The 25,898-nt window shown below is 43.6% G+C and overlaps 1 protein-coding gene across 1 annotated transcript; it reads right to left on the bottom strand.

Annotated features, from left to right (window-relative positions):
• Window positions 1-23,282: 23,282 nt before the first annotated feature.
• On the bottom strand, window positions 23,283-24,503 carry FOXQ1 (forkhead box Q1). Its single transcript, XM_047101476.1, has one exon. The coding sequence runs from the start codon at window positions 24,501-24,503 to the stop codon at window positions 23,283-23,285; it is 1,221 nt and encodes a 406-aa protein (XP_046957432.1).
• Between the last annotated feature and the right edge of the window lie 1,395 nt (window positions 24,504-25,898).

The following is a 25,898-nucleotide window of genomic DNA, read 5'->3' as shown; positions in this document are numbered from 1 at the left end:
CTACAGGCCAATATCACTGGTGAATATGGATGCAAAAGTTCTCAACAAGATACTAGCAGATCGAATTCAACAGCATATAAAAAGAATTATTCATCATGATCAAGTGGGATTCATTCCTGGGCTGCAGGGCTGGTTCAAACATTCGCAAATCAATCAATGTGATACATCACATTAATAAAAGAAAGGATAAGAACCATATGACCCTGTCTATCAATGTAGAAAAAGCATTTGACAAAATTCAGCATCATTTCTTAATAAAAACCCTCGAGAAAGTCAGGATAGAAGGAACATACTTAAACATCATAAAAGCCATTTATGAAAAGCCCACAGCTAATATCATCCTCAATGGGGAAAAACTGAGAGCTTTCTCCCTGAGATCAGGAACACAACAGGGATGTCCACTCTCACCGCTGTTGTTTAACATAGTGTTGGAAGTGCTAGCATCAGCAATCAGACAACAAAAGGAAATCAAAGGCATCAAAATTGGCAAGGATAAAATCGAGCTTTCACTTTTTGCAGATGACATGGTACTATATATGGAAAACTACTAGATAGACTCCACCAAAAGTCTGCTAGAACTGATACATGAATTCAGCAAAGTCACAGGATACAAAACTAATGTACAGAAATCAGTTGCATTCTTATACACTAATAATAAAGCAACAGAAAGACAAATAAAGAAACTGATTCCATTCACAGTTGCACCAAGAATCATAAAATACCTAGCAATAAACCTAACCAAAGATGTAAAAATCTGTATGCTGAAAACTATAGAAAGCTTATGAAGGAAATTGAAGAACATACAAAGAAATGGAAAACATTCTGTGCTCATGGATTGGAAGAATAAATATTGTTAAAATGTCAATACTACCCAAAGCAATCTACACATTCAATGCAATCCCAATCAAAATTACACCAGCATTCTTCTTGAAGCTAGAACAGGCAATTCTAAAATTTGTATGAAACCACAAAAGACCCCGAATATCCAAAGTAATATTGAAGAAGACCAAAGCGGGAGGCATCACCATCTCAGACTTTAGCCTCTACTACAAAGCTGTAATCATCAAGACAGCATGGTATTGGCACAAAAACACATAGGCCAATGCAATAGAATAGAGACTCCAGAATTGGACCCACAAAAGTACGGCCAACTAATCTTTGACAAAGCAGGAAAGAATATCCAATGGAAAAAACACAGTCTCTTTAACAAATGGTGCTGGGAGTACTGGGCAGCAACATGCAGAAGGATGAAACTAGATCACTTTCTTACATCATTCACAAAAATAAACTCAAAATGGATAAAAGACCTGAATGTGAGACAGGAAACCATCAAAACCCTAGAGGAGAAAGCAGGACAAAACCTCTCTGACCTCACCCTCAGCAATTTCTTACTTAACACATCTCCAAAGGCAAAGGAATTAAAAGCAAAAATGAACTATTGGGACCTCATGAAGATAAAAAGATTCTGCACTACAAGGAAACAATCAACAAAACTAAAAGGCAACCGATGGAATGGGAAAAGATATTTGTAAATGACATATCAGACAAAGGGCTAGTATCCAAAATCTATAAAGAGCTCACCAAACTCCACACCCAAGAAACAAATAATCCAGTGAAGAAATGGACAGAAAACATGAATAGGTCTTCTCTAAAGAAGACCTCCAGATGACCAATTGGCATATAAAAAGATGCTCAACGTCGCTCCTCATCAGGGAAATACAAATCAAAACCACACTCAGATATCACCTCACACCAGTCAGAATGGCTAAAATGAACAAATCAGGAGACTATAGATGCTGGCGAGGATGTGGAGAAACAGGAACCCTCTTGCACTGTTGGTGGGAATGCAAACTGGTGCAGCTGCTCTGGAAAACAGTGTGAAGGTTACTCAAAAACTTAAAAATAGATATACCCTATAACCCAGCAATAGCACTGCTAGGAATTTACCCAAGGGATACAGGAGTCTTGATGCATAGGGGCACTTGTACCCCAATGTTTATAGCAGCACTTTCAACAATAGCCAAATTATGGAAAGAGCCTAAATGTCCATCAACTGTTCAATGGATAAAGAAGCTGTGGTTTGGGGCACCTGTGTGGCCCAGTCAGTTCAGCATCTGACTTCAGCTTAGGTCATGTTCTCACACTCCATGGGTTCGAGCCCCGCATCAGGCTCTGTGCTGACAGCTCAGAGCTTGGAGCCCGCTTTGGATTCTGTGTCTCCCTCTCTCTCTTCCCCTCCCCTGCTCATGCTCTGTCTCTCTCTGTCTCAAAAATAAATAAAAACCTTAATTTTTTTTTAATTTAAAAAAAGAATTTGTGGTTTATATATACAATGGAATACTACTTGGCCATGAGAAAGAATGAAATATGGCCTTTTGTAGCAACGTGGATGGAACTGGAGAGTGTTATGCTAAGTGAAATAAATCTACAAAGAAAGACAGATACCATATGTTTTCACTCTCATGTGGATCCTGGGAAACTTATCAGAAGACCATGGGGGAGGGGAAGGGGAAAAAAAGTTACAGAGAGTGAAGGAAGCAAACCATAAGAGACTCTTAAAAACTGAAAATAAGGGTTGATGGGGGGTGCGAGGGAAGGGAATGTGGGTGATGGGCATTGAGGAGGGCACCTGTTGGGATGAGCACTGGGTGTTGTATGGAAACCAATTTGACAATAAATTTCATATTAAAAAAATAAAAATAAAGTAATAACTGATGTGTGATAGAAAATTTAAAAAAAGATCTATAAACAAAAATTGGCATTTCCTTTACTTTTTCTTAAATCTCTCTCCCCCCTGCTTACCTAGTTGCCTTAGAAATTGCTCTAAATCAGTGCATTAAGAATGTTTTCATTCTGGGGTTCCTGGGTGGTTCAGTTGGTTGAGTGCTCAACTTCAGCTCAAGTCATGATCTCACGCTCTGTGAGTTCAAGCCCCGCATCAGGCTCTGTGCTGACAGCTCAGAGCCTGATGCCTGCTTCGGATTCTGTGTCTTCCTCTTTCACTGCCCCTCCCCTGCTCATGCTCTGTCTCTCTTTGTCTCAAAAATAAATAAAAAAATTTTAAAAAAAGAATTTTTTCATTCTTATTTAAAGACTCTTAAGCCACAGTGTAGCTTTTCTTAATTTATTTAATGAGTTCCCTATTGATGGATATTTAGGTGGTTTCTCATATCTGTTCTTACAAGCCAGGCTGAAAGGAATAACCTTGTCCACATGTACATTGCTTGTATGTATGAAAAGATGTGAGTTCATATGAAGGAAGACATATGGGCACACTTGTATACTGAAAATTATGATTATTTTAATTATTGATAACATCAAAGATCACACTTTTTTGACAAGCTGGTTTTATTTTTGACTCAGATTGAGCTGGCAGTCATCTGAGACCCTGTCATTTTTGCACACATTATTATTTAGCCACATTATCTTGCCCATCTTGATCTTGCGCAATTGTTTTTCTGAAATCTAAGTGTAGGATTGATTTACATAGCTTGTTTTTAGTAGCTTCAGACTATCCTTCTCACCTGTCAAGATAATTTTGGTTGTCGATTTTGTCACGTACTATTTTCCTCAACTCTTCTGGGTTTATGCTATCATCACATTTAGTAAGCATCCTATCTTCATTCATTCATTCATTCATCCAGTGACTGTCTATTGAGTATCCCACAATATGCCAGAAACTGACTCTTCTAAGCTCTGGGGATACAATGGTGATCAAAATAGAAAGAAAATTCTGTTTTCCTGGACAGACACTGAGGAAGTCAGACAGTAAACAAAGATATGTACATGGTACATTAATGACATTAATATGTACATTAATATGTTAATGACAAGTACCAAGGAGAAAAATAAAGTAAGAAAGAGAGATAGAAGAGAGGAGGAGGTTGTTTTGCAATTTTAGATAGGGTTGTCAGAGAAAACTTCACAGAAAAGATGACATTTCAGCAGAGACCTGAAGATGTTTCTCTCCATTTCATTAGAAAATGTGGTGAAAAATAATTATTTGATTTGTCACTAGAAACCTCCCTATAGGTTGATGTTAACCCCATTAACTTGTACCTTTGAGGTACAACTAATGAATCCATTGAAACTTTCTATAACTTAAGTATCTAGTCTGCATTTCTCTATAATGCTTTTAAGGACATTTTGAGACATATTAAACCTGGATATTTAGCATCCATGGCATTTCCCTGATCCAGACAAGTCCAACTCTTACATAAGGAAAATGAGTTTAATTTGAAAGACAATTTTTCCCTTGTCAACTCGGAATAACTCTTAATGATTAGCAAGTACCATGGCTGAGTAGTGATGGCTGCTGTGGGCAAAGGAAGGAGACAGGGTGACTTAAGGTCCATTATCTATCCTATGGACTGTCATCCATAAACCATAGGTGAAAAGTTTCAATTCTCTTGGCAATTTTGTGGAATGTTTTCATCAGTAAACTTTGGCAAGTGTAATTCTGAATAACAAACCATTACTTTGGCTCCATCATTTCAGTCCAAACCCAAAGTGTGTCTCTTCAATGCCTTTCTCCAAGTTCTTTGGGCATTTTTTTTTTGTAGGGGTTGAGGCTCTCAGAAGGCCTGGGCCCCCTGTGTTGTCAGACAGCTCTTATCCAGGTGCACTGCTGTTATCTTCAAACTTACCTGCAGGCTGCAGTGTTGCCATGATTATCTTCTAGCCCGTACACAAGGCTGAGTTTCCCATGTGCACCAACAGGTTGGGTGGAAGTTTCAGGTAGACATTGAATTCATACAGGGGACAAAGAAAGCACATAAGGTTAGCTATGTATTCCAAGAATAAGGGTAAAGTCAAGTGCCTTTATTAGGGCTCCCAAATATTTGTAAGTAAGCTCACTTCTTAGCTTCTCTGGCCTCAGTTTCTTCATTTATAGAATCAGTGGCCTAGACTAGATTGTTTCTAAAGCTGATTCTTTACCCCCCAAATAAATTCAAGTTCTCTATATTCATTTAATTAGAAGTAACCAGGGCAGCAATACTTTAGAACCCTGATTTCACAAGTATTTAGTCCATTGAAAAATAAAATGTGTAGCACATAAGGACAGTAATTTTGCTGACAAAAAGAAGCCTAGGATAGGACTAGAAACCAAGGAAGCTCAGAGGCCCAACTGGAGGCACAGTTCCAATTGATGAGCCAAGGCTGGTGTGGTTGGAATGGAGCATTTTGATTTGGTGTGAGATTAAACACAGTGGCAACAACAACAAGAAACACAACAGCAGGAGTAGAAAATCCCCCAGAGTCTGTGATCTGCAACAAACTGACCCACATCCCTCTGCTCACATCTCTCACTTTTCTTCCTAACCCCATTGACACTCTTATAGGGGAGAATGTGCAAGAAATGCCTCCTTTCTGGAAAGCAAATGCATACAATATTAGAGTGTCCTGGTGTCAGAAAGGCCCTTTGTTCTGTTTCTTAATGACTAATTATTATGCTATGAAAAAGCTTATGCAACCCTGGCAGAGTTGGGCCCTCATGCCTGAGCTGCTGGAAGTGTGTAATCTTCAGAAAACCATGACTGCGGCCTGGAGTTGCGGAGTTGCGTAAGAAGTAATTACTGAATCCAGCAGAGGCTTGCTTCTTATTACAGGCCCCAGGCTTTTACCCCCAGTAGCTTTACATGCTTGTTAATATTTAAACTGTAGAGTACTAGAAGAATATTTTGTAAGCTTCAGTCATGGTTGCAGAGTTCAGCGTGGGGCTAGGAATGGAGGACAGGCAGGGTAGGAGCAGGGGGTTGAGGATGAGGTCCAATTTGCTTTTTCTAGAGGAATTTGTCCTTCTCCAAATGGCCCTGTAGTAGGTCTAAACTTTTCTAATTTTCTATGGAAAAGTTAAAAAAAATAGACCTCTTAAAATCTCTCAATTTTAGAAAAACAGTTCTTTAAAAAATCATCTGCAACAAACCATTATTTTTTAAAATAGGCCTAAAATATGATTTTGATTTTTAAAAGTGAGTGATAAAAAGTTATTGTAGCCTCTGGTCAGCTACCAGAATTCATAAGAGGAAGAAGCAAAGATATTTTATCTGAGAAAACTTCACATGCACTAACGACAAAGACTGAGGGTCTAATCTGACCCAGACGCCAAAATTCTCCCTTGGAATTCTGATGGGCTCCGTGGCCTTTAGAAAGAGAGCCTCTTGACCTCCACATGTCTGTCTCCTCTCTGCAAAATCAGGGAGAGTTCTCTGTCCATCTGTGTACTTTTGTGGCGCCTATCACTGTGGGATCTAGGCACAGAGACAAAAACATCAGGCAAAATACAAATTTGTGTATTATGGGAGGAAATGCCGTCTGGCTTCCTGGAGTCACCCTTGGCTTACATTCAGTAAGAACTTTATCCAAAGGTGGTTTGCAAAGACCAAGGAAAAGTGTGGACAAATCCAGTATTCTGGTATCTCTCCCTTATTTCCATTTTAAAAAGGGGTAGCAAGGTAGTTTGGTAAAATTGCTGAAGTTTTAAAATGTGCTAATATCTGTCTCCATCAAAACAAATACAAAGGGCTCATCTACTCAGAAGAGTCATATTCTCTCTTGCCCACTGCTTCCCTCCTTCACTTCTTTTATACCTTACCTCTGTCCTCTTTCTCTTTCTTTCTTTCTTTCTTTCTTTCTTTCTTTCTTTCTTTCTTTCTTCCTCTTTCTTTTTTTCTTTCTTTTTCTTTCTTTCTTTCTTTCTTTCTTTCTTTCTTTCTTTCTTTCTTTCTTCCTCTTTCCTTCTTCCTCTTTTTTTCTTTCTTTCTTTCTTCCTCTTTCTTTCTTTCTTTCTCCTTTTTAGTAAACTACATTTGTTTTAATTGTAAAGTATGTAAGGTAATATCAGTTATCCAGAGGTAACTCTATAATTAAAACATTTCTCAAAATATTTCTGAACATTTCCTCAGTATATACATGCATTCATATATACGGATAAACTGTATACTTAAAGATCTTTAATATGAATGGGGCCAGTCAGTGTATTGCTCTTCAGCTTGCTATACCCAGCCCCCAACAGACACCATAACAGCCCGCAGACAACCACCCATTCACTTCATGACTGCTTAGAGTCCATTGTGTGGCTGTACCCTAATTAATTTAACCAGTTCCTTAAATTGGTATTAAAAGTTTTTTTTCCACTTTGGGGGGATTGTAAGTAATGTTGCAACACACATGCTAATTAATACACATGTACTTTTTTGCACTATTGAGAGAGCAGATCCTTAGGATAAATTCCTAGTAATGGAATTGCTGGGTTGCAGGTTATGTGCATTTTACATTATAACAAATATTGCCAAATTGCCCTGCAAAAAGGTTGCACCAAGTTACAACCCCATTAACACTGTATGAACAGCCTATTTCCTCAAAACCTCACTAACTCCATGCTCTCTCAAACTTTTAAATCTTTGCTAATAGGAAATAAATAGCAAGTCATTATTTTCTTAATTTGTATTTTAAGTAAGAAATATTGAACATTTTTCACATTTTATGGATTATTTGCATTTCTTTTTTTGTGGAAACTATCTGATCTTAACCACTATCCATTAAGTTTTTAGTAATATTAAAAAATGGTTTATAAAAGCTCTTATTTATTTGTCAGAGAGGTCACAAATGCATTTCTTGTTTGTTTTTGAAACAAATAGAAGTTTGCAATATCTGTGGAGTCAGATTTACTTACCTTTTCTTGAGTAGCATATAGGGTTTGCACCATTCTTCAATGAGCCATGTTCATGTCAAAAAGACTTCAAGCTCTTCTGTGCTTTCTTTCAGTGCCCTACAGGTTTTGCTTTATACATGTAAATCTTTGCTGTTTCAGAAATTATTTTGGTGTATGGGGTGAGGTAGGGATTTATTCTGAGGAGGTTCTATTGGTTCTATATAGTTTTCCAAATCAACCTATTAGCTATAGTGACATGCTGCCAAGTGAGGCTTTGGAAATAAAAGGATTCAGACAAGCTTTTTGTGGATCCAGGCAGGAATCTGCCTCATTCTCTTTTCTTCTTGGATCAAAGATTTGGTCTTTTTCCAGATTGGAGAATACTTAGCTGTATTTTGAAGGAGCCTCAAAGACTAAAGGAGAAGATGGAAAAAAAGAAGGTCAGAAGAAAAATGGAAAATTGAGGGGTTCTGGTGGGAAGTGAGAAACATAAATTTAAGATGAGGTTAATCACTGATGTGCATAAACCATGGAGCTAATAAGGGCCTATTTTTACTTTAATAGTGTGAACAATGAAGACAGAGAATCACTGGGCTGAAAACACAATTGAGCATATGAATTCTGTTTACCTTTTATTCATCTAGCTCTGTTCAAAAAGGAAAAGAAGGAATACGCAACTTTTATGTTACTTGCATTTTAACAATATTTCTGTATGGATTTTCTTGGTTTAACAGGTAAAGTTCTTATGGGAAGACCAAGAGATCTCATTTACGGTATTCACTAGGTTTTCAGTGTTCCTCCCATTGTTCCTAAATGTACAGGGTATTTCTCCTTTGAAGACTAAATAAGTAATTGCACAATCAATAACACTAGAGGTTTGTATTTCTTGGCATGAGTGATACGATGTGCATGTTGGCAAAGACCTACATGACTTTGATTTGCAACATAAAGAATATAATCCTGTAGATCAAATTCCAGGTAATTTAGTTAAAAGGTACTGAAGAACTCTCTCCTCCCCAAGTGTGTACCTCACATAAATTGTGTAATTTGTATAATAATTAAAGTTGATTGATGAGGATTTGATTTCAACATTAAAGGCTAAGGTGTACTACACTACTATTAATACTGATTACCATTTTTGCCATATACTGTACTGTAGTCAACAAATCTGTGTGTGTGTGTGTGTGTGTGTGTGTGTGTGCTCTAATTTAATCCTAATACTTCCTACATGGCCTACAAGACTAGTTCCATTACATCTATTCTACAAATGAAGACACAGAGGCTCAGGTTGACTAAGTAGAATATAAGATCATACAACTATTTAGTGCAGAGTTGAGACCTAACTCAGAACTATTTGACTCCAAACTCTGTGCTCTTTCCACAATTTTATACTATTTCTTTCCCCAAAGACAGGTGCAGACACAATGAGAGGCAAGACAATTTCCAGTGAAAGTTTAATTCCACATCAGTTTAAGGAATCAAGATCCACTGTACTCTCTTCCTGCCACTCCCTTCCTTAGTTCTACCATCTCTTTGTTGCTATGGACGCCTTACCTCTAAGGTCCCTAAGAGTCCTGAGCTCTGACCAGTCCCCACCCCTGCCCATGGTATTCCAACTATCCCAAGAGTTTTCCTGTGGAACCCTGGGCAGGGCAGGGAGCTTCTCCCAGCCTGGCCACTGTTAGCTTCTGGCTGAAGTGAGAGCTTACACAAGGACCAGGGGTCGGGATTGGCTTGAAAGAGGTCTGACAGTAGCCCTTTAGACTTTCATCCATTGGCCAGGCCTGTGTGTGATTAGCACCTGCTGGCCCCTCATGTCTAGATTATGACTGTCCCCCTATTTAGCCCTCACTACTTCTTTTCAAGACTCTGTAGCCTCTCCTCTCTCCTCTTTTCCAGTAACACTTAAGAATGTTCCAGCATTTTTTAAAAGGAAGAATAATCTTCTCTAGACTCTTTTCCCAGTTTTCCCCTAATGCATTTTCTCTCAAGTCAGTGTTCTTGAGAGGATTTATCCCAATCACTGCTCCTGGCCCATGCACCGCTTCTCTGCAGTGCTGCTCCTGGGGTCACTATTGGTCTTTCTGGGAAGTCAAACCTCATTATCCTTGACTTCCTTGCTCTCTTTGGCCTTAATGGACACCTTCTCTCTTCATAAAACATGATTTTTCCTGGTTCTCATGATTCCACACTCTGCTGGTCCCCTCCTTTTCAGTTTCCTTTACTCACCTCTTAAATGTAAATATCATATGCTTGGCTCTCCTGTCTTCTCCCTTCGCTCAGGGACACTTTACTGTTAGCTTCAGAAGCTGTTATTCCCCCTGTTCTCCACTCCTTCCTATATAAACATTTTGATGTAGGCTTAATTTGATATTTCTGTTTATTACTTTCAACTGATTCCAAAAGAAGTTTATTACACCCCAAATGAAGAACCCTCATTCAGCTCATGCTTCCTAGATGACATCATTTCTTTCCATGGTTGTAAAAACAATCTATATGCTGATATTTCCCAACCTACCTCTCCAGCCCAGATCTTTCTTGGACTTCAGACATTTATATTTAACTGTTCACACACTTGCTTCACTTAGATGTCCTGTAGGTAACTCAAACTCAATATCTTCAAAGTCTAACTCCAAACCACACTCAGGGCCATGGCTGGCTCAGATGATGTCTTTGAGCAAATTACAAAAATATACTTTCCTCAAAGCCCTTTATTTCCATTGGGTAAAAATTGTAATAGATATACAAAATTATGACTACCTTTATTTGTGCACTGTATTATTGTGCACCCTCATACCCTTCCTTCATCCTCACATGTTAGCAGGGTCAGGTCCTTCTTGATGCCCTTGCTGCATGGGTGGCCCCACACTTGCCCAGTGTCCTCCTGCCCCTCCATATCCAGTCAGTCTCTTCATTATCCTCAGCATGACAGCCGAGGTCCTTTGTGATCTGGCTTATATTTACCTCCCTTTCTTGCCTCCTTTTTCCACACACCACACGTTTTGCAGCTCATGCATATGGACAATTTGCTTTTACCTAAGTATGCCATAATGTCTCTCAGCTCACGTATGCAGACAATTTGCTTTCACTTGACTATGCCATGCTGTCTCTTGACTCTACACCATTGTACATGCTGTCCACTCCCTGGACCTTTACCTGAGGCTTATTCAGGGTTCAGATTTCAGTGGAAATATTCGCTACTTCCAGAGGCCTTCTCTAAATTCCCCAAGGCCTGGGAATAATGCACCTCTCATATGGCCACATGGCATTGAAGAACTGCCTCTGGTATACCACTACCATACGTGCATTAGTTGCTCACTCTCAGTGAGGCCTGGAGGGCAGAGGTTGTGTTTTGCCCTTGCTTCTCCATCAGTACTGGGTGCCTGGCACATAGGAAGCTGCTCACAAAGGTTGGAATTGAATAAGATCCATGGAAGAACTTCATATTACCCTTGGATTTCCTATTCATATAATTCAATTGGAACCTCCTTATTTTACTGAAGGCATAAGAAAGATAAAAAAAACATACATATAAAAGAAAGGTTAACTCAGTTAACCTTTACAAGAAACTTGTGAGACCATTACTATTATTATCATTAATATTCCCATCTTATAAGTAAGGAAACAGAGAGAGGTTAAGTAGCTTGCTCAGGGTTACAACAATAATACATGGTAGAGCTGGGATTCAAACCTGGGCAGTCTGGCTTTAGAGTCCATGATTTTAATTATTATACTACATGGCTTCTTAACGTTGAAGTTAATTCCTAAACTTTAAAATTCAGCCATAGAAGAGCTGATTCTAGGTTGAGGATCCCTTTATAGGGGTCACTGTGATCAGGAGACCAAGTGCCCAAGAGATAGCAAATGATGAGGCTAAGGCCAGTGGCTCAACACTTGAGTCCCAAGGCTTGAGGATCCCCATCCCATTCTTACTGGTGTGCTAGAATGGTCTTTTGCTAGCTTGGGGCACAACAGCCAGTTGCTAACTATTCAGGAATGTTGCATCCAGTGTTAGATTATTGATGGCTTAAAATCAGCCATGGTAGGAGTATTTATACCATGGAAATTGTCAAACACTACAAATCAGAGACCATATCCCCAGAGTCCCTCTGGAGGATCCTACTCTTGATTGAAAGAGACTAATGTGGGCGCACAGGATGGTGGCTGTTGTTGTTGTTGTTGTTGTTGTTGTTGTTGTTTTTACTTTCCCAGGGCCTTGCTGGGCTAGATTAGATGTTTTCATCTATGAGATAGTTTCAGTTGCTGGAATTTGCATGAGGGCTCTCTTTGAAGGCATGGAAAGCTACTCAGCCTAATGCACGGCAGCCCAGAAATGTCAAGAAACCCATACTTCCCCTACCCAACCAACTCCAGAACCTCTTCACAAATGATTCCCTTGTCCCATTGGTCACTAGTGGGATCTTTTTGAGGCAGGAATTTTACACAGATCCCAGGATTTCCTCATCGCCTTAAGTTCTAGTCATTGCTGGCTTGATAACTCACCGTTTATTTGCTGCCATCAGTTCACTGGCTCAGTCCCCTGTCACGCTCTTGATATTTCTTGCACTTACTAAATGAACTTGTACTCCAGTTTTTCTCTGAGAGTGCTTCTGTGGAGACCTCAACTAATAGGGGCTGAGTGGGCAGTCCCCAGTGCTTGGCATGCAAAGGTGGGGAGGCCTGGCCAATGAGCTGGACTGCCTTAACCCTCCCTGGGTCTCTTGCTTGCTCTGTATTTAAGAGACTCCATTCTCTGGCTTTGCTAGCCCCACTGCCTGGTTTCAAGATGTGCACCCTACCTGTCCACCACACTCCTGGAGATTAGGGTACATTGCTGACTGCCCGGTCCACTACCCAGAGGAGTGTCTGTTCCTCCAGGGAAGACCCTGTAGTGTCTAAAAGAGTTTCCCTCAGTAAATTAAAGGAATAATATGAACTTGTTATCATTCTGACCTTAGCTGAGAGGTGCTCCCCTGAGCCCAGAGTAGATATTGCCTGGCTCTCCTTTCTTCCAGGTGCACAACACGAACTTTGCTGGAGGAAGTCACCATTTGCTTAGGTGTGACAGAACTTACATCTCTAGCAGAACATTTCAGGGAAGCAGTCTGTTTGAACTGGTCTGTTCCCTGGGTCTGGCACAGAATAGAGATTTTGAGCTGATATGTTTGATTACAGTGATTCCACTTATCCTTTAGATTGCTTTTGACTTAGAGCTAAAGATTGACTTTGGCTACTAGGAGTACTCAGCACTAAGAACAGATTTTCATTCTCCAAAAGGGCAAAGACAAGACAGGATGTTGGAGGAGAAAGTGAGGAACAAGGACCTCAGAGGCAGTGGCTAACCCAAGAGCCAGGCTGTAGAGGCAAGTAGGGTATGGTTCCTTCCCAAGTCTCTAGAATCCTGTCCTGTCCTGCATCACACCCATTTCCCTGAAGGCTGAGTTCTAAATATAGATTGTGTATTTTGTTAAGTCTACACCCCTGCCCCTGGTCCCAACACCCTGATTTTCATTTGTTGAGTCGCCTCTCCCTGCAGTGTGCCATTCTGTGTGTTGCCCTCTTCAGCCTAAGGCAAGCCAGGCAGACCTTCTCTTCCCCAGGACTCTGAACCTGAAGCAACCTGAAGACTTGAGGGACAAACAGGAGTTGGGTTTGCTTTCTAACTTCAGTAAAAAGGTGTAAGCGGGAGAAAAAAATATCTGTCAAAGGAGCTTAAAAAAGCAAATTATTCAAGTGCACAATGTGATATTATTATCCTGGAATAAAGGAAGAATGATCACCATGAGGGATGACTGACTGTGGCTAATGAGCAGCCGAACTTAACATCAAATTCACTGTAGGAGTTGAACTCACTGCTGCTTACCAGCAGTGTTTCATTTATACCCAATAACTCTCCTAGTGAAGTATAGAAGGTAAAAGTTAAGGTTGGCACCAGGAATTTTTCTGAAAACTCTGTCATTTGGTTTGCCTATGGACAGATGTGTTTTGTGCTGGTCTGCTTGGGCCCTGAAATTAGCAAAGGTGAGAGAAAGGTCAAGTTGTGTCTATAATGGAACAGTGATTGCCTCTGTCTCCTCCTCCCCTTTTCCCATTGTTTTTTGTTTTGTTTTGTTTTTCTTTTTGTTTTTAGTGTTTCTTATGACCCATTTTTATTCTATAACTAAACAGACTTGAGTAGTAATATTTCAGACAGCAAAATAACCTGGGGGAGTGGTAGTGGGCTGGTGGGCAAACAGAGTATGGCGAGAGAGATCTTATCTGGCAGAGCATTTTGGCTCCTTCCATGAATCACTCTGTGTCAACAACCACCGTTGGCCCCAGATGTGGGCTAGGCCTTGATTCAGTTGAATCAACTGTGACTAAAAGATGCACTAATTTTAATTTCCTGTGACTCATTAAGAAAGCCCTATTGGGCAAACTTTGCTTCTAAGGCCAAACCTGTGAGCTCAAGCACTTTGACTCTGCCCATAGGCAGAGCTTGAAGAGGTGACTTGGGCCACCAGACATCTCTTCTCAGCTACCAGTCATTCTGGAGTTACATATTGGAAAATACAGGCTCAGATTTATCTTTACTGTATCCAAATCAGCTGGCATCTCTTACCAACTTCCAACCTTTAAGTTCAACAAGCACTTACAAGGCAGACACTGGAGTTGTACACAGGAGTGGAGAAGGGTCAAGCCACAGCTGTTATCTTTCCTGAATTAGGCAAAGGCACTGTATGAACCTAAGGTTTTGCTTCAGCGCAAATTCACAGTAAGCCACATCATTTTGTACTTAACAATGATGAGGTCTTTTACTGCATATATAAATATCCCCAGAGGCTATTACTCAAAAGGGCTCAGCTAATAAATATGAGAACTAATAATTATCTTGTTTCAGATTGCTGACTTGTGTAACTGCTGTGACAGGTCAAAAGTGTCCAGTTTGCTCAACATTTCCTTGGCATTCTGAAACTTGTGATTACAGAATTGGGGCGCAGGTAGGGGTCAGAGGGCAAAGGGAATAAATTATGTTTGTGTGATCTCTTTCATTTAGTGTTGGCAGGTATATTTGATAGGTTTGAGCAGTGTCATATAGTCTCTCTTGGGTCCCTCTTTTTTTTTTAAGTTTATTTATTTATTTTGAGAGAGAGAGTAAGTGCATGCACATGAGTGGTGGGAAGGGGCATAGAGAGAAGGAGAGGGAAAGAGAGAGGGAATGAGTGGGGAAGGGGCAAAGAGAGAGAGAGAGAATCCCAAGCAGGGTGAGATCATGACCTGAGCCGAAATCAAGATAAGGGTGTTTAACAGACTGAGCTACCCAGGTGCCTTTCTTGGGTCCCTCTTTTAATGACCTTTCCTTGCAGGGGTACTGGGCATTGATTCAGGTCTTGGAGTTGGCAACATCCCCCAAGAGTTGCTTTGTGAACTAATCCAGCTTCAGGGAGCAGGTGAGACTTCCTCTTCCACTTGGGTTGATGGCTCATAGCCTCATGGCCTTTCTCAGCTAACTGGTCAGGTGAAGAACACAATTTGTCTGAATGTAAGAAGAACACAGGCAGAGGAAGTTCTGGCATGATGTCCCTTTTCGATGGTGGTCCTTGAGACAGTTTCCACATTGAAGAGGAGCAGACACCAATGCCTTGTGTCTGCACTGTGGGCTGCCTTGCCCACGGTGGGAAGGGGACAGTTGAGTGCTATATATGATTTAAGAGGCATTGGAAAGTTTACCTTTCCTCAGAAATTATTCCCCTAACTAGTTCTAGTTAGCTGAAATTCATAAATAAGTCTTAATTTCTTTTAACTTAAGCTGCTATTGGGAAATGTCACTGGTTTGGGCCATATATTAAGTCTTAGCATTCATTCCCTATGAGTTTATTTGTTAAGTTAGGGTGATTCAAGTAGAATCTACATACAGCAACATATACTTTTTAGATGTATAGCCCTGAGTTTTGACCAATGTCTGTAATCATGTAACCATTTTCACAATGAAGATGTAGATTATTTCCATCACCCCAACTTTCCCTTGTGTTCCTTTGAGTTCCCCTATCCAACACCTGGTAACCAGTGATATGATTTCTGTCCTTTTTGCCTTTTTCAGAGTGTCATATAAGTAAACAGAATTGTATGAATGTAAACTTTTGGTACTGGATCCTTCCACTCAGGCTGATGTTTAAAAGGGTCCCCATGTAGCTGAGCTTAGTCTCATGACTTTGTCTTCCTGAGTAGCCCTCCATAGTGTAAGGTTTCCTTTGCTGGTTGTTTGTTCCCCAAAGAGGAGACAGTTGCACTGCACTGATTGCCTGACCACCCACGTGACACTTTCCCCTAGTTTTTGTGCCACCCACATTCTCCTGTTGGAGCACTGTGCATCCAAGGAGGACCAGTAAGAGAAGAGCTTCCAAAGAAAAAAAAGGGGCAAGAGCATGAAGGCCATCTTGGCTGCCTCCAGCTGTACCTGGCCTGATTGTGCAGAATGGTGAAATTACCAGTGACAGATACTTGACTAATGTGAACAAAGCAGGACTTGACTGGAAGGTTTTTTTCTGGAAAGAAAAAGAGCCAGGGCACCTCCATGGGCTCCTTAGCAGGAACAGATGGACCATTTCATTGGGGCAGCAGAGACAAATCAATCCAACTCCTGTTTGTCCCTCAAGTCTTCAGGTTGCTTCAGGTTCAGAGTCCTGGGGAAGAGAAGGTCTGCCTGGCTTGCCTTAGGCTGAAGAGGGCAACACACAGAATGGCACACTGCAGGGAGAGGCGACTCAACAAATGAAAATCAGGGTGTTGGGACCAGGGGCAGGGGTGTAGACCCTGAGATGGCAGATACAAACGTTGACTCCCTCAGAAAAATAGCAGCTTCCCCAAATGAGTGTGGATCTATCCGTTAAGAATCATGTAACCCTTATGATTCATGTTTTCCCTGAGCCCAAGATTGTACCTGGAATATACTTTATTAAATAATAATACTTATTACTATTTAGGTTCATATTTTTAGGGATTTTCTCTAGTTTCCAGATTTGCCTTCCTTTGGTGTTCCCACATTTATTTTATGCTATATTTAATGTTAGTATTTTGTGTTATATTTGTACAAACAAATGCACATGTTGGTTTGCATCCCTTGAGTTCCTTGGTGCTGGTTGCATATTTAGGTCGTATTGACTTTGCTGAGAATTGCCTTTGGTATCTTTGGACTTTGTTCTTTTTTTTTTTTTTTAATTTTTTTTCAACGTTTTTTATTTATTTTGGGACAGAGAGAGAAGGAGCATGAACGGGGGAGGGGCAGAGAGAGAGGGAGACACAGAATCAGAAACAGGCTCCAGGCTCCGAGCCATCAGCCCAGAGCCTGACGCGGGGCTCGAACTCACGGACCGCGAGATCGTGACCTGGCTGAAGTCGGACGCTTAACCGACTGCGCCACCCAGGCGCCCCTGGACTTTGTTCTTAAATAAACAAATGAAGGACTGATATGATCCTCTCATCCCAGGATTTAAGGACTGGACTGGGAGCTGTCAAAGCCAGGAAAGCAGCCCTGGATGTCTTGCTTATAATGAAACCTCTTGATAGTAGCCCAATCTCTTTCAACCTTGCTTTCCAGACTACAAAATAAGCATGCTAGTGTTTTACACAAAATTCTGAAATCTGGGATTTTGTGCAAAAATCACGTTGTCGAGAACACATTGGGGGAAAATGTTGTCAAAAATCCACGTTATGCTCCGTTAGAATGACAAGTCATGTATGTGCTCTGTACCCTAATGGTCTCCAATATTTTTGCTATGTCTATGAGAATTTTAATTATGTTGAATAATGCTAAAATGAAGCTTGTCCCTGAAATGTATATTTGATCCCAAGTTGATTGAGTTTAGGGGAAAGAAAAAGCATCCATTTGCATTGACATCTTTGACATTCTATACAAGTTTTTGTGGCTGGGTACTATGGTAAGTTCTACCTCAACCCCTTTGTCCTACTGAAGCTTAGAGGGATGACTTACTTTCCCAAGGTCACACAGCTGTGAGAGCCAGAGCCAGAATTTAGACTCAGGTCTTCTTTGAGTTCTTTCTTGAATTGACCAATTTTTAGATTTTGATCATTACCAGACATTTAACTACAGTGAGCACAGCCAGCCAAAGGTTGGGAAACTTTTCTACCTTTTCCCTTAACGGTTAGAAATTGATGGTCAGAAACAACAAATACATGTCAAGGATGTTGAATATGTGTATTATTTTGGGCTTCAAACAGATGTGATAAAAAGGCTCAGTTATGGCAAGTCTTCTAAGTTAAACTTTTCCTGAAAAGAGCGGCAAAGAGGGTTCAGGAATGGTAAGGGAAATGTGGTATTATGTTAATGTTTATGTTTGGCTGTAGTTCACCAAAAATGAAGGTCAATACAGTTGTCTCCCCCGTCTGTGTATAAATTGGCAAATGACAGGAACAGCATTTGCTTCTAATCACCCATCCATCTTAATAATGCTGAACAGATACAGTGTAGAAACTATTACACAACCACCAGCATTTCATGACATTGGAATCCTTGCCAATTTGAAAGAGGACATTGAATCTGGGGAGAGTTATATTTTATGTTTTTGATCATGATCTTCTTAGAAGATACTTATTAGGGCCATTTGTTGACAACATTAAGAATTAACAAATTATGTTGTTAAAGCATAACAAAAGTTTAATGGTTTCATTAGAGAACTATAAAGTCTGTTACATAAGAGAGAAATATGGTGGTAGTTTGAAAGCAGGAAATATTTACTTCAGGTTCTAATTTCTGGAACTAAGGAAAAACTCAGCTTATCCTGATCTAAAGAAATAAAACAATAGTAAAACAGAGGAGCGATATCTTTGTAAATTTGATGACAACAAAGTCCCTTAATACCTAAGAAAATCATTAGTCATATGCGTGCACTCACTGGCATTTTTTACAACTATAAAATTATTATAACAAGTGCACAAACAAGTTTCTTTCCCATGTGGGCAAGGGGCCATTTTTGTTATTTGGGGCCTGGTGTGGAAAAGTGGGAGAGGTGTGCATCTCTCCTCATCATTTAGTGCTCATCATTTAGTGCTTGTCACCAAGACTCACCAGGGAGTGCTGAGTTACACTCAGTTCTCTAGAGAGCCTTCTTCCTCAGTACAGAATTGTGCTTCAGTAGGGGTATGCATTTGGCACTCTGCAGAAGTGAGAGAAAGCAGTTGCCAATTCCATTGTGGTAGCATGACCACTAATAGAGTAAAGCTAAAGGGTCTAAGACACTTCACTTGCCAGCTTTCTCAGGCAAGTAGTGGACATGACATCTTCCAGAAAAGGACAATTATAGTGGGGCAGCGGGGGGGGGGGGGCAAGTTCTTAGTAATGAAAGAAACTACTTACCAGTTCGAGAAATCTGCCTACCATTGTAATAAAAGTGAGTTGAGACAACTATCTGAATAGTTCAACTCAGTTCAGGCCAAAGTATGTTTTGGTCTGAATTATCCAGATAATTCTGTTACAGTGGAAAGAATTCTGAACAGGGAGCTGAATCTTTGTTTCCACGAGGGTCTGCCAGGAGGAGTGTTTAAGCTACTCTGTGAGCCTGTTTTCTCATCTATAAGATTAGGGGTCTACCTGAGAGTCAATGACTTTAACTTAGTGTTTCCCAGAGGCAGATAAATGTCCAGTTTGTGAAACTGTGCCAGAGTGGAACAAGAGTTGGTATAGGGCACAGGTAATATTCCTTAAGGATGCTTCCAGTTCAGCAAGGTCAACTCTGGGGTGCTCATGGAGGAACCTGTATTCATTGGCTGGGGATGAGAATTTTTCTGATTTTCTTTTTCTTTCTTCCTTTTCTTTTTTCTTTTTCTTTTTGAGAAACAAGAATCTCACTCACAATTCTACAAGGAGCTTTAGTTAGTTAGGTCGCTTATCCGTAAGCTAAGGGACTTGGAGTAAGCAATCTCCAGGGATGACTGAAGTTATTTACTGCCCTGGCTCACACACAGGCAGAGAGATAGTGGAATGTGGGCCTCCCAGCACAGGACCCCGGCACATTCACTACCTGGCTCCATGCTTCCTGTATTTAGAAGAAGCGTCTTTTACAGTAGGAAGTGGGTTTTAGATTTATCAGGATGTTTCCACCTTTCACTTCCCAGAGAATTTTTCAGCTCTCCAAAGCGGCGCACTTGATTTCTGCCTGTGGGGAAGGCAGATGCGACTAGGTCTTGCACTGTAAGGGGAGGTCCAGCTGGAACGGGATTTGGGGTTCCGCACTTCTCTCCACGCATTTGTTCATCTCTGGAGGTTTTTCTGAGCATTGAAGGGGTGAGGGGAAAAGGGACTGCAAAGTGCCAACGCAGGGGCAGAAGAGGGGATCTTTGAAAACTAACCCACGGAGCCCTTCACCCACTTCTCTGGGTCTCGGCAGGCCTGACCGGTATCAAAGGGCGTTTCCCAAACCAAACAGACTCACACCCCACCCTGGGGTCAGCGCGCTCGGTGGCCGGCGGCCGGGTGTTTGCACAGGTGGGCCAGGACCCCCGCGGCCGGCAAGGGGCCAGCTGGGGGAAGGGTGGGCCGTGGAGGTGGGGGGAGGGCGGTGGGTTCGGCGCAGGGGGAGGGACAGGCAGCCCTAGGCCCACCGGACGCGCGCTGAGCCGGGAGCGGTCCTCCCGGCGGCGCCAAGGAATCCAGTTTTCTGGGCGGTTGTCACAAGCGACAATCTTGGAGGGATTACAACCTCGAAGGCTGCGGCCCGAGGCTTGGGTCCTGCGAGCACTACCGAGCGTGGTCGTTGAGAGCCCCCTTCTCTTCCGCGAGGTGCGGTTCCCGTGGAACTGGAGTGTGGCCTGAACTAAAAGCATCCTTGCAACTTTACATTTTCATTTAGAAAACCGGAGCTTGTGTGATTCCCCTCCTTTGGGGTCTCCTGGGGCCCAGCAGGGAGAGCCTGGGGAGCGCGAAGGAGAGACAGGGAGGGCACGACAGAACCCCAGGAGCCTCTATCCCTCCACACTCCTCATCCTGGGCCCCCAGAGTAATTGGCATTTGGGTCGTGAAAGTTATAGCTTGGAGCTGGTCATAAAAGGCTGAACAGGGACACAAAGTTCAAGTGACTCTGACCATCCTCTAGCAAACCTTCCAGTTACTGGGGAGACAGTGAAGGGGACCAGAAGCCAGGGAGGGGACCCCAGTCAATGGGACTCTGGAGTGTTCATTAGGAAAGAAGGACTTTGTTGAAGAGAGGGGAGACTAGCTGTGATAAAAAAAAAAAATCACCTTGCCCTTCGCCTCTTTTACTTCGCTATTGTGTTAACATAAATCAATCAAAGGCGGTTTACAATCTCCATTTGCAGAACTGATTTCATGTATCAATGTAGAAATGAAAACTGTGGCTTTACAAAACTGATTTAAAAGTAGGCAGCACCTTGCCTCTGGAGGCAAGGCACACAGTTGGAGAGAAATGGTCTACTGGAGTTCAGAAGTACCTCAAGTGGCTGACTTCCTGTTGGCCTTTAAACTCAGAGTGTGTTTTCAAGAGAAAAAGGAAAAGGATTGAGCATATGGGTCCTGATCTTTCCAATCCAGTAAACTTGTTGCCCTATCTTTTGCCCCAGTCCATTTCAGTCTTATTTTTTTAGTCTAATTATTGGCCTTGTAGGTGCAAATCTCCACTTCAATGTCTACCTTTTGTCATAATTCAATCCTATTATTATCACCCTTCATGATTACTAAGTAGATATAACCAAAATCTGTCAAGACTTGTTGGTACTAGACTAGCAGATGGGCTTCCCCCCCCCCATTTCCGCCAAAAGACAGCATCCTGAAATAAATTCCACTTTCTTTTCCCCACCTCACAATATGTAAATCCTAAATCTCATCTTGTCTTAAATTAGATGAGATCTATCCCAGAACTGCAGGAACAACAATGGGGCCTAAATGTCAAGATTCTGGATTTCTTGTTCTTTGCATTAGTCTTTAGAATACTGAGATCCATAAATTGTTAGAGCCTCACTGCCTTTGAATTTACCAAGAAACAGGTGTTCGCACTGTTTTCTGGTGCTTCCTCAGATCAAAACCTTTCCTTTTTGCTATGAGAAACTGTCTTTGCCCCATCTGAGATAGTATTTTCTCTTCAGATCACAACTGAAATAGGCCTAGCAGCCCCACCTTGACAAATGCTATCCTCATATGAAAGGAGAGTGTGAAAAAAAATTACTACTGATTGGTTCATAAGCAAATTAACTTTTGAATCCCTAAAAAGGTAGGTAGTTTCATTTTGTCAAAAAACACTGACTTTCAAATTGCTTTCTAAAACTACCCTAAAGAAATCTTTGGTGTGTTGAGATGGTCTTATACCACAATTGTTTCTAGCTTTTTGAGCTCCAAATCAGAACCAAGTCACTTAAAAATGTCTGCTTGACTATAACCTTGTTAATAGCTCAATTTGTCTGCTAAGGGATTCTTGTAGGAGAGGGGCACACAACTTATCATTTTTTCTGATAACTCTTAAGAGAATTTCTCAGAGGTCATTGGTTTGAAGTTTAAGAAATCGTGTTGATGGAAGTCTCATCCTGGATATTTGTATAGCAATTGGTTAGGTAAGGAAACCTGCACTCTGCCTCTAACTTTACTGAATTATTCAAGAAGATACTTGACCCCCACTGGAAATTTTTTGAGAGTCAAACCTCAACCAATTTTCTTGGCAGGGGCAGGGTGGGGTGGGGATGTTAAAAAAAAAAAAAAGTCTCCATCTCCAACCTACTACCACAAAGTGCTAAAGTCAGTTGTGAGTTTTATTAAAAATAAGCACTATGCCTGGGTTTCATAAAATTTATACATGAATATGTACAGACACAAATAAAATAATATTAAAAATAAAAAATCACACTCGCTTTCATGTGGCAGTGGTCCTGGCACCCTACATAGGTAATGTTAAATTTTCCTTTACAGAAATTGCTTGGCCCAAGGAGACCACAGTTAGAGACCACCGAACCACTAATAAAGCTGTAGCCCGTTGCCTGCAACATTTTCAATTCAGGTTTCAAAAATATATAAATAATTTAATTACAAAACCCAGCCTTTTTTTTTCTTTATCTTTTGGCACAGTGAAGCATTGGTCAATAGCAGAGAAATGACTGAAGATTCTCTGACACCTCTCTCACACTCAGTCATGCCTGTAAATGCCACATACTTACATAGAGCGGGGCCCCAATAAACCCCAAACAGTAGTCATATCATTTATCATATGAAATGGTTCCCTGATGTGTGTGTGTGTGTGTGTGTGTGTGTGTGTGTGTGTGTGTGTGTGTTTAAGGTAAAAATCAATGGAAGGTGCTACAAAAATAGGAATAAGGGAGAGCCTGGGCAGTAAGAAAATAGACAAAGTCTTTGTGAAGTGAAGGAGGGACAGGCTTGGTCAGTAAACTAAAACAATTATGAAGAATTGGTTTAGTTCTCTGTAAAGTCACAAAAGAAAGAAAACATTCTGAACTAAGTTAAAACACTTCTGTCAAAAATGCTTTAGCTTTAAGGCACGTTTGATGGAAATTTTTCTTTTAAAGTCTTTTTTTTTTTTTTTTTTTGTCTGGCTGGAAAATGCAAAAACCCCAAGCCTGTGTTCCCTGCCTCCCCGATGGCGCCCACCCCTGCTGCCGGGCTCCGCGGCGCAGCTCAGGCCAGAAGCGTCTCCACTGGGTAAGGCAGGTGCGGGCCAGGGCCACCGGCTGAGGACGCCTGCAGCGCCGCGGGCAGCCGCAGGGGGCAGTACAGGTGCGCGCCGCCGCCAGCCGCGGGGCCACGAAACGGCTTGGCGGGGGCCGAGGCAGAGAGGGGCGCAAGCAAGAGGTGAGGCACTGCGGCTGACGCGGCCGGCGGTGCGTCAGCTCCGCGCGCGCTCAGCAGCAAGGGCTCCGCCGCACTGTAAGCGCACATCGGCAGCAGGGCCCCTCCGGAGGCTCCGGGGAGGAGCGCGGGATATGTGGGGAGCGGCGGACAGGGTGCGGCGCCCCATGGCAGCCGCGCCCCGGGGGCTGCGTCCCCGTCTCGGCGGCTGCGGAAGGGCTTGCTTAGGATGCTGTCTATGGCGAAAGAACTGGAAAACTTCCCCGCAGGGCTGGCGCGCCCCTCGTGGCGGGCGGGCGAGCGCGCACGGGGAGAAGTCGGGGCGGCGGGCGCGGGCGGAGGGGGCACAACGGCGGGGTGGGCCGCGGCCTCCTCTGGCCGAAGCCCTGGTTGGGGGGCTGCCGCCCGGTGGCTGAGGCGCTTGCGGCGGCGGCGGAAGACCCCGTCGGCGAAGGTGTACTCGCTGTTGGGGTTGAGCATCCAGTAGTTGTCCTTGCCCCAGGGCCGCGAGGGGTCGCGCAGCACCTTGACGAAGCAGTCGTTAAGTGAGAGGTTGTGGCGCACGGAGTTGCGCCAGCCCGTGTAGCTTCCGCGGAAGAAGGGGAACTTGCCCATGAGGTACTCGTTGATCTCGGCCAGCGTCAGGCGCCCTCCAGCCGAGTCGCGGATAGCCATGGCGATGAGCGCGATGTACGAGTACGGGGGCTTGGGCCGCCGCGTGTACGGCTTGCTGCGCGCGCCCTCGCCGCCCCCCGCGCTCCCCGCACCTGGCCCGGCTGCGCAGGCCTCCGCGTGCCCCGCCGCCACCGCTGCGGGGACCTCCTCCTCAGCGCCTGGCCCGCAGCCTGCGTTCCGCTCGCCGCCGCCCGCCAGCTCCTCGGCGCTGCCGCCCGCCGCCGGGCTGTTGGCCGCGCAGTCCCCGTCCGAGCCCAAGGAATCGTCGCCGGCTGCGGACAGCGGAGATGGTGCGTCGCTGCCGCCGGCACCCTCCAAGTCACTACCTGGCTTGTCCCCGTGGGCCGCGCGGGGGCCGAACACCTCCAACTTCATGACCACACACCCTGTCCCTGCCCCGCGCCGTACCCTTTTCCTTCGCGCGGTCTTGGGAAGCTGGTGCCGGGCGCCGGAATGGAGATCCCGGGGCCACGGGTCCTTGCCTTTCTTTCCCGGGAGCTCTCTCTCCTCTTACGAGAGACAGTCACTTTTCCGTTTACGAGTCTTCTTCCGCTGGAATTTTTTTGGAGGGGTTGTGCTTATTGGGTGAACTAAGAGGGGCGGAGAGGGAGGAGTTGGATGTGTTCTGTCTTCAATTCGAGGATTAGAGACTTCGGGGTGAACGCGTGAGGGGGTGCAGTTCCACCCTCTGGTGCCCAAGTGTGCCGGGCTTGGGACTTCTTGCTGGAAGGAAGAAGCGTGAGCATCTGCTATCCATTCAAGAGACCAGGAGGTGTTCTTCACTGGAGGTCCCAGGTCCCGAGCAGGCGTCCTCGAGGCACGGAGATGGTGCCAGCCTGTGTGCGTGCCACTCTTGGGGGGAGGGTATGGAGCCTTCAGCCTTGAGCGCCCACGGAGCCGAGTCCCCGAGACCGTGGCGTCCGCAGCCGCCTTTCCGTCCCGGGCCTCCGAAGCTGCATCTCCTCGCTGGCCTTCTGCTGCTACGTCTCGCCTCCACCTTCGCCCAAGCCCAATATAACCCCGCGGCGGCTCCGAGGGGGCGGGGCCTGGGCGCAGACGGCAGAGGGGTGGGGGAACAAGGTGGCCAAGGTGGCCGCAGCTCCCCGGAGGGCTCACACCAGGCCGAGGCCATGCGGCAGCGCGGAGGCAAAATCTCCGCTCAGGTTGTTTGTTTTGGGTCCGCCCGGCCCCGCCCTCCGCCTCCCGCCAATGAGGAGCCTGCGCGCGGCTGGGGGTGTGCGCGTGTCAGTGAGTGTGCCCGCGTGCCGGCCCCGCCCGCCCGCTCCTCCCTCAGGTGTGAGAGCCCGGCTGCCTAGGAGGAGTCACTACATTGTAGAGCTCAAGGAGGCGATTGGGGGCAGTGGAGGGGGATATCTCTAGGGGACACCCGGAAGGGCTGGGTCCAGGGCAGCAAGGACTTCGCTCCCGCCAGCAGTCCTCTTAAACTGCCTGCGGTGTGTGTTTTCCTCCTCTTGGTAGCGAAAACCGTGCTTCTTCGGAAAGCAACCCCCTGTCGTTACTACCGAAGTGCTAAACAGCAAAGACCGCGCAGGACACTCTGCGGGGATCGCTTATGGGAGCCACATGCTGCGCACCTTTCTGTGGTTTCCCTTTGCTGGCTTTCTTTTTTCTTTTTCATTTCTTTTCTTCTCTTTCCTCTTTTCTTTCTCTTCTTTCTTTCTCCCTTCCTTTCTGAGTAAAATACTGGGCTTGAAATTGTGTACCTTTTTTTTTTTTCCAGTGGCCTTGACTGTTGCTCGATAAATGGCC

Source organism: Lynx rufus, unplaced genomic scaffold, assembly GCF_022079265.1.
Source record: "Lynx rufus isolate CCGP_SWC_20201006 ecotype Redwood Valley unplaced genomic scaffold, mLynRuf1.p SCAF_6, whole genome shotgun sequence".
NCBI lineage: Eukaryota > Metazoa > Chordata > Mammalia > Carnivora > Felidae > Lynx > Lynx rufus.
The sequence above is the reverse complement of the archived record's forward strand: the minus strand, read 5'-3'. Positions and strand labels throughout refer to the sequence as shown.

Bases quoted from the DNA above. Each gene is read 5' to 3' on its own strand.
- FOXQ1 (XM_047101476.1), bottom strand. From the start codon at position 24,503: ATGAAGTTGGAGGTGTTCGGCCCCCGCGCGGCCCACGGGGACAAGCCA.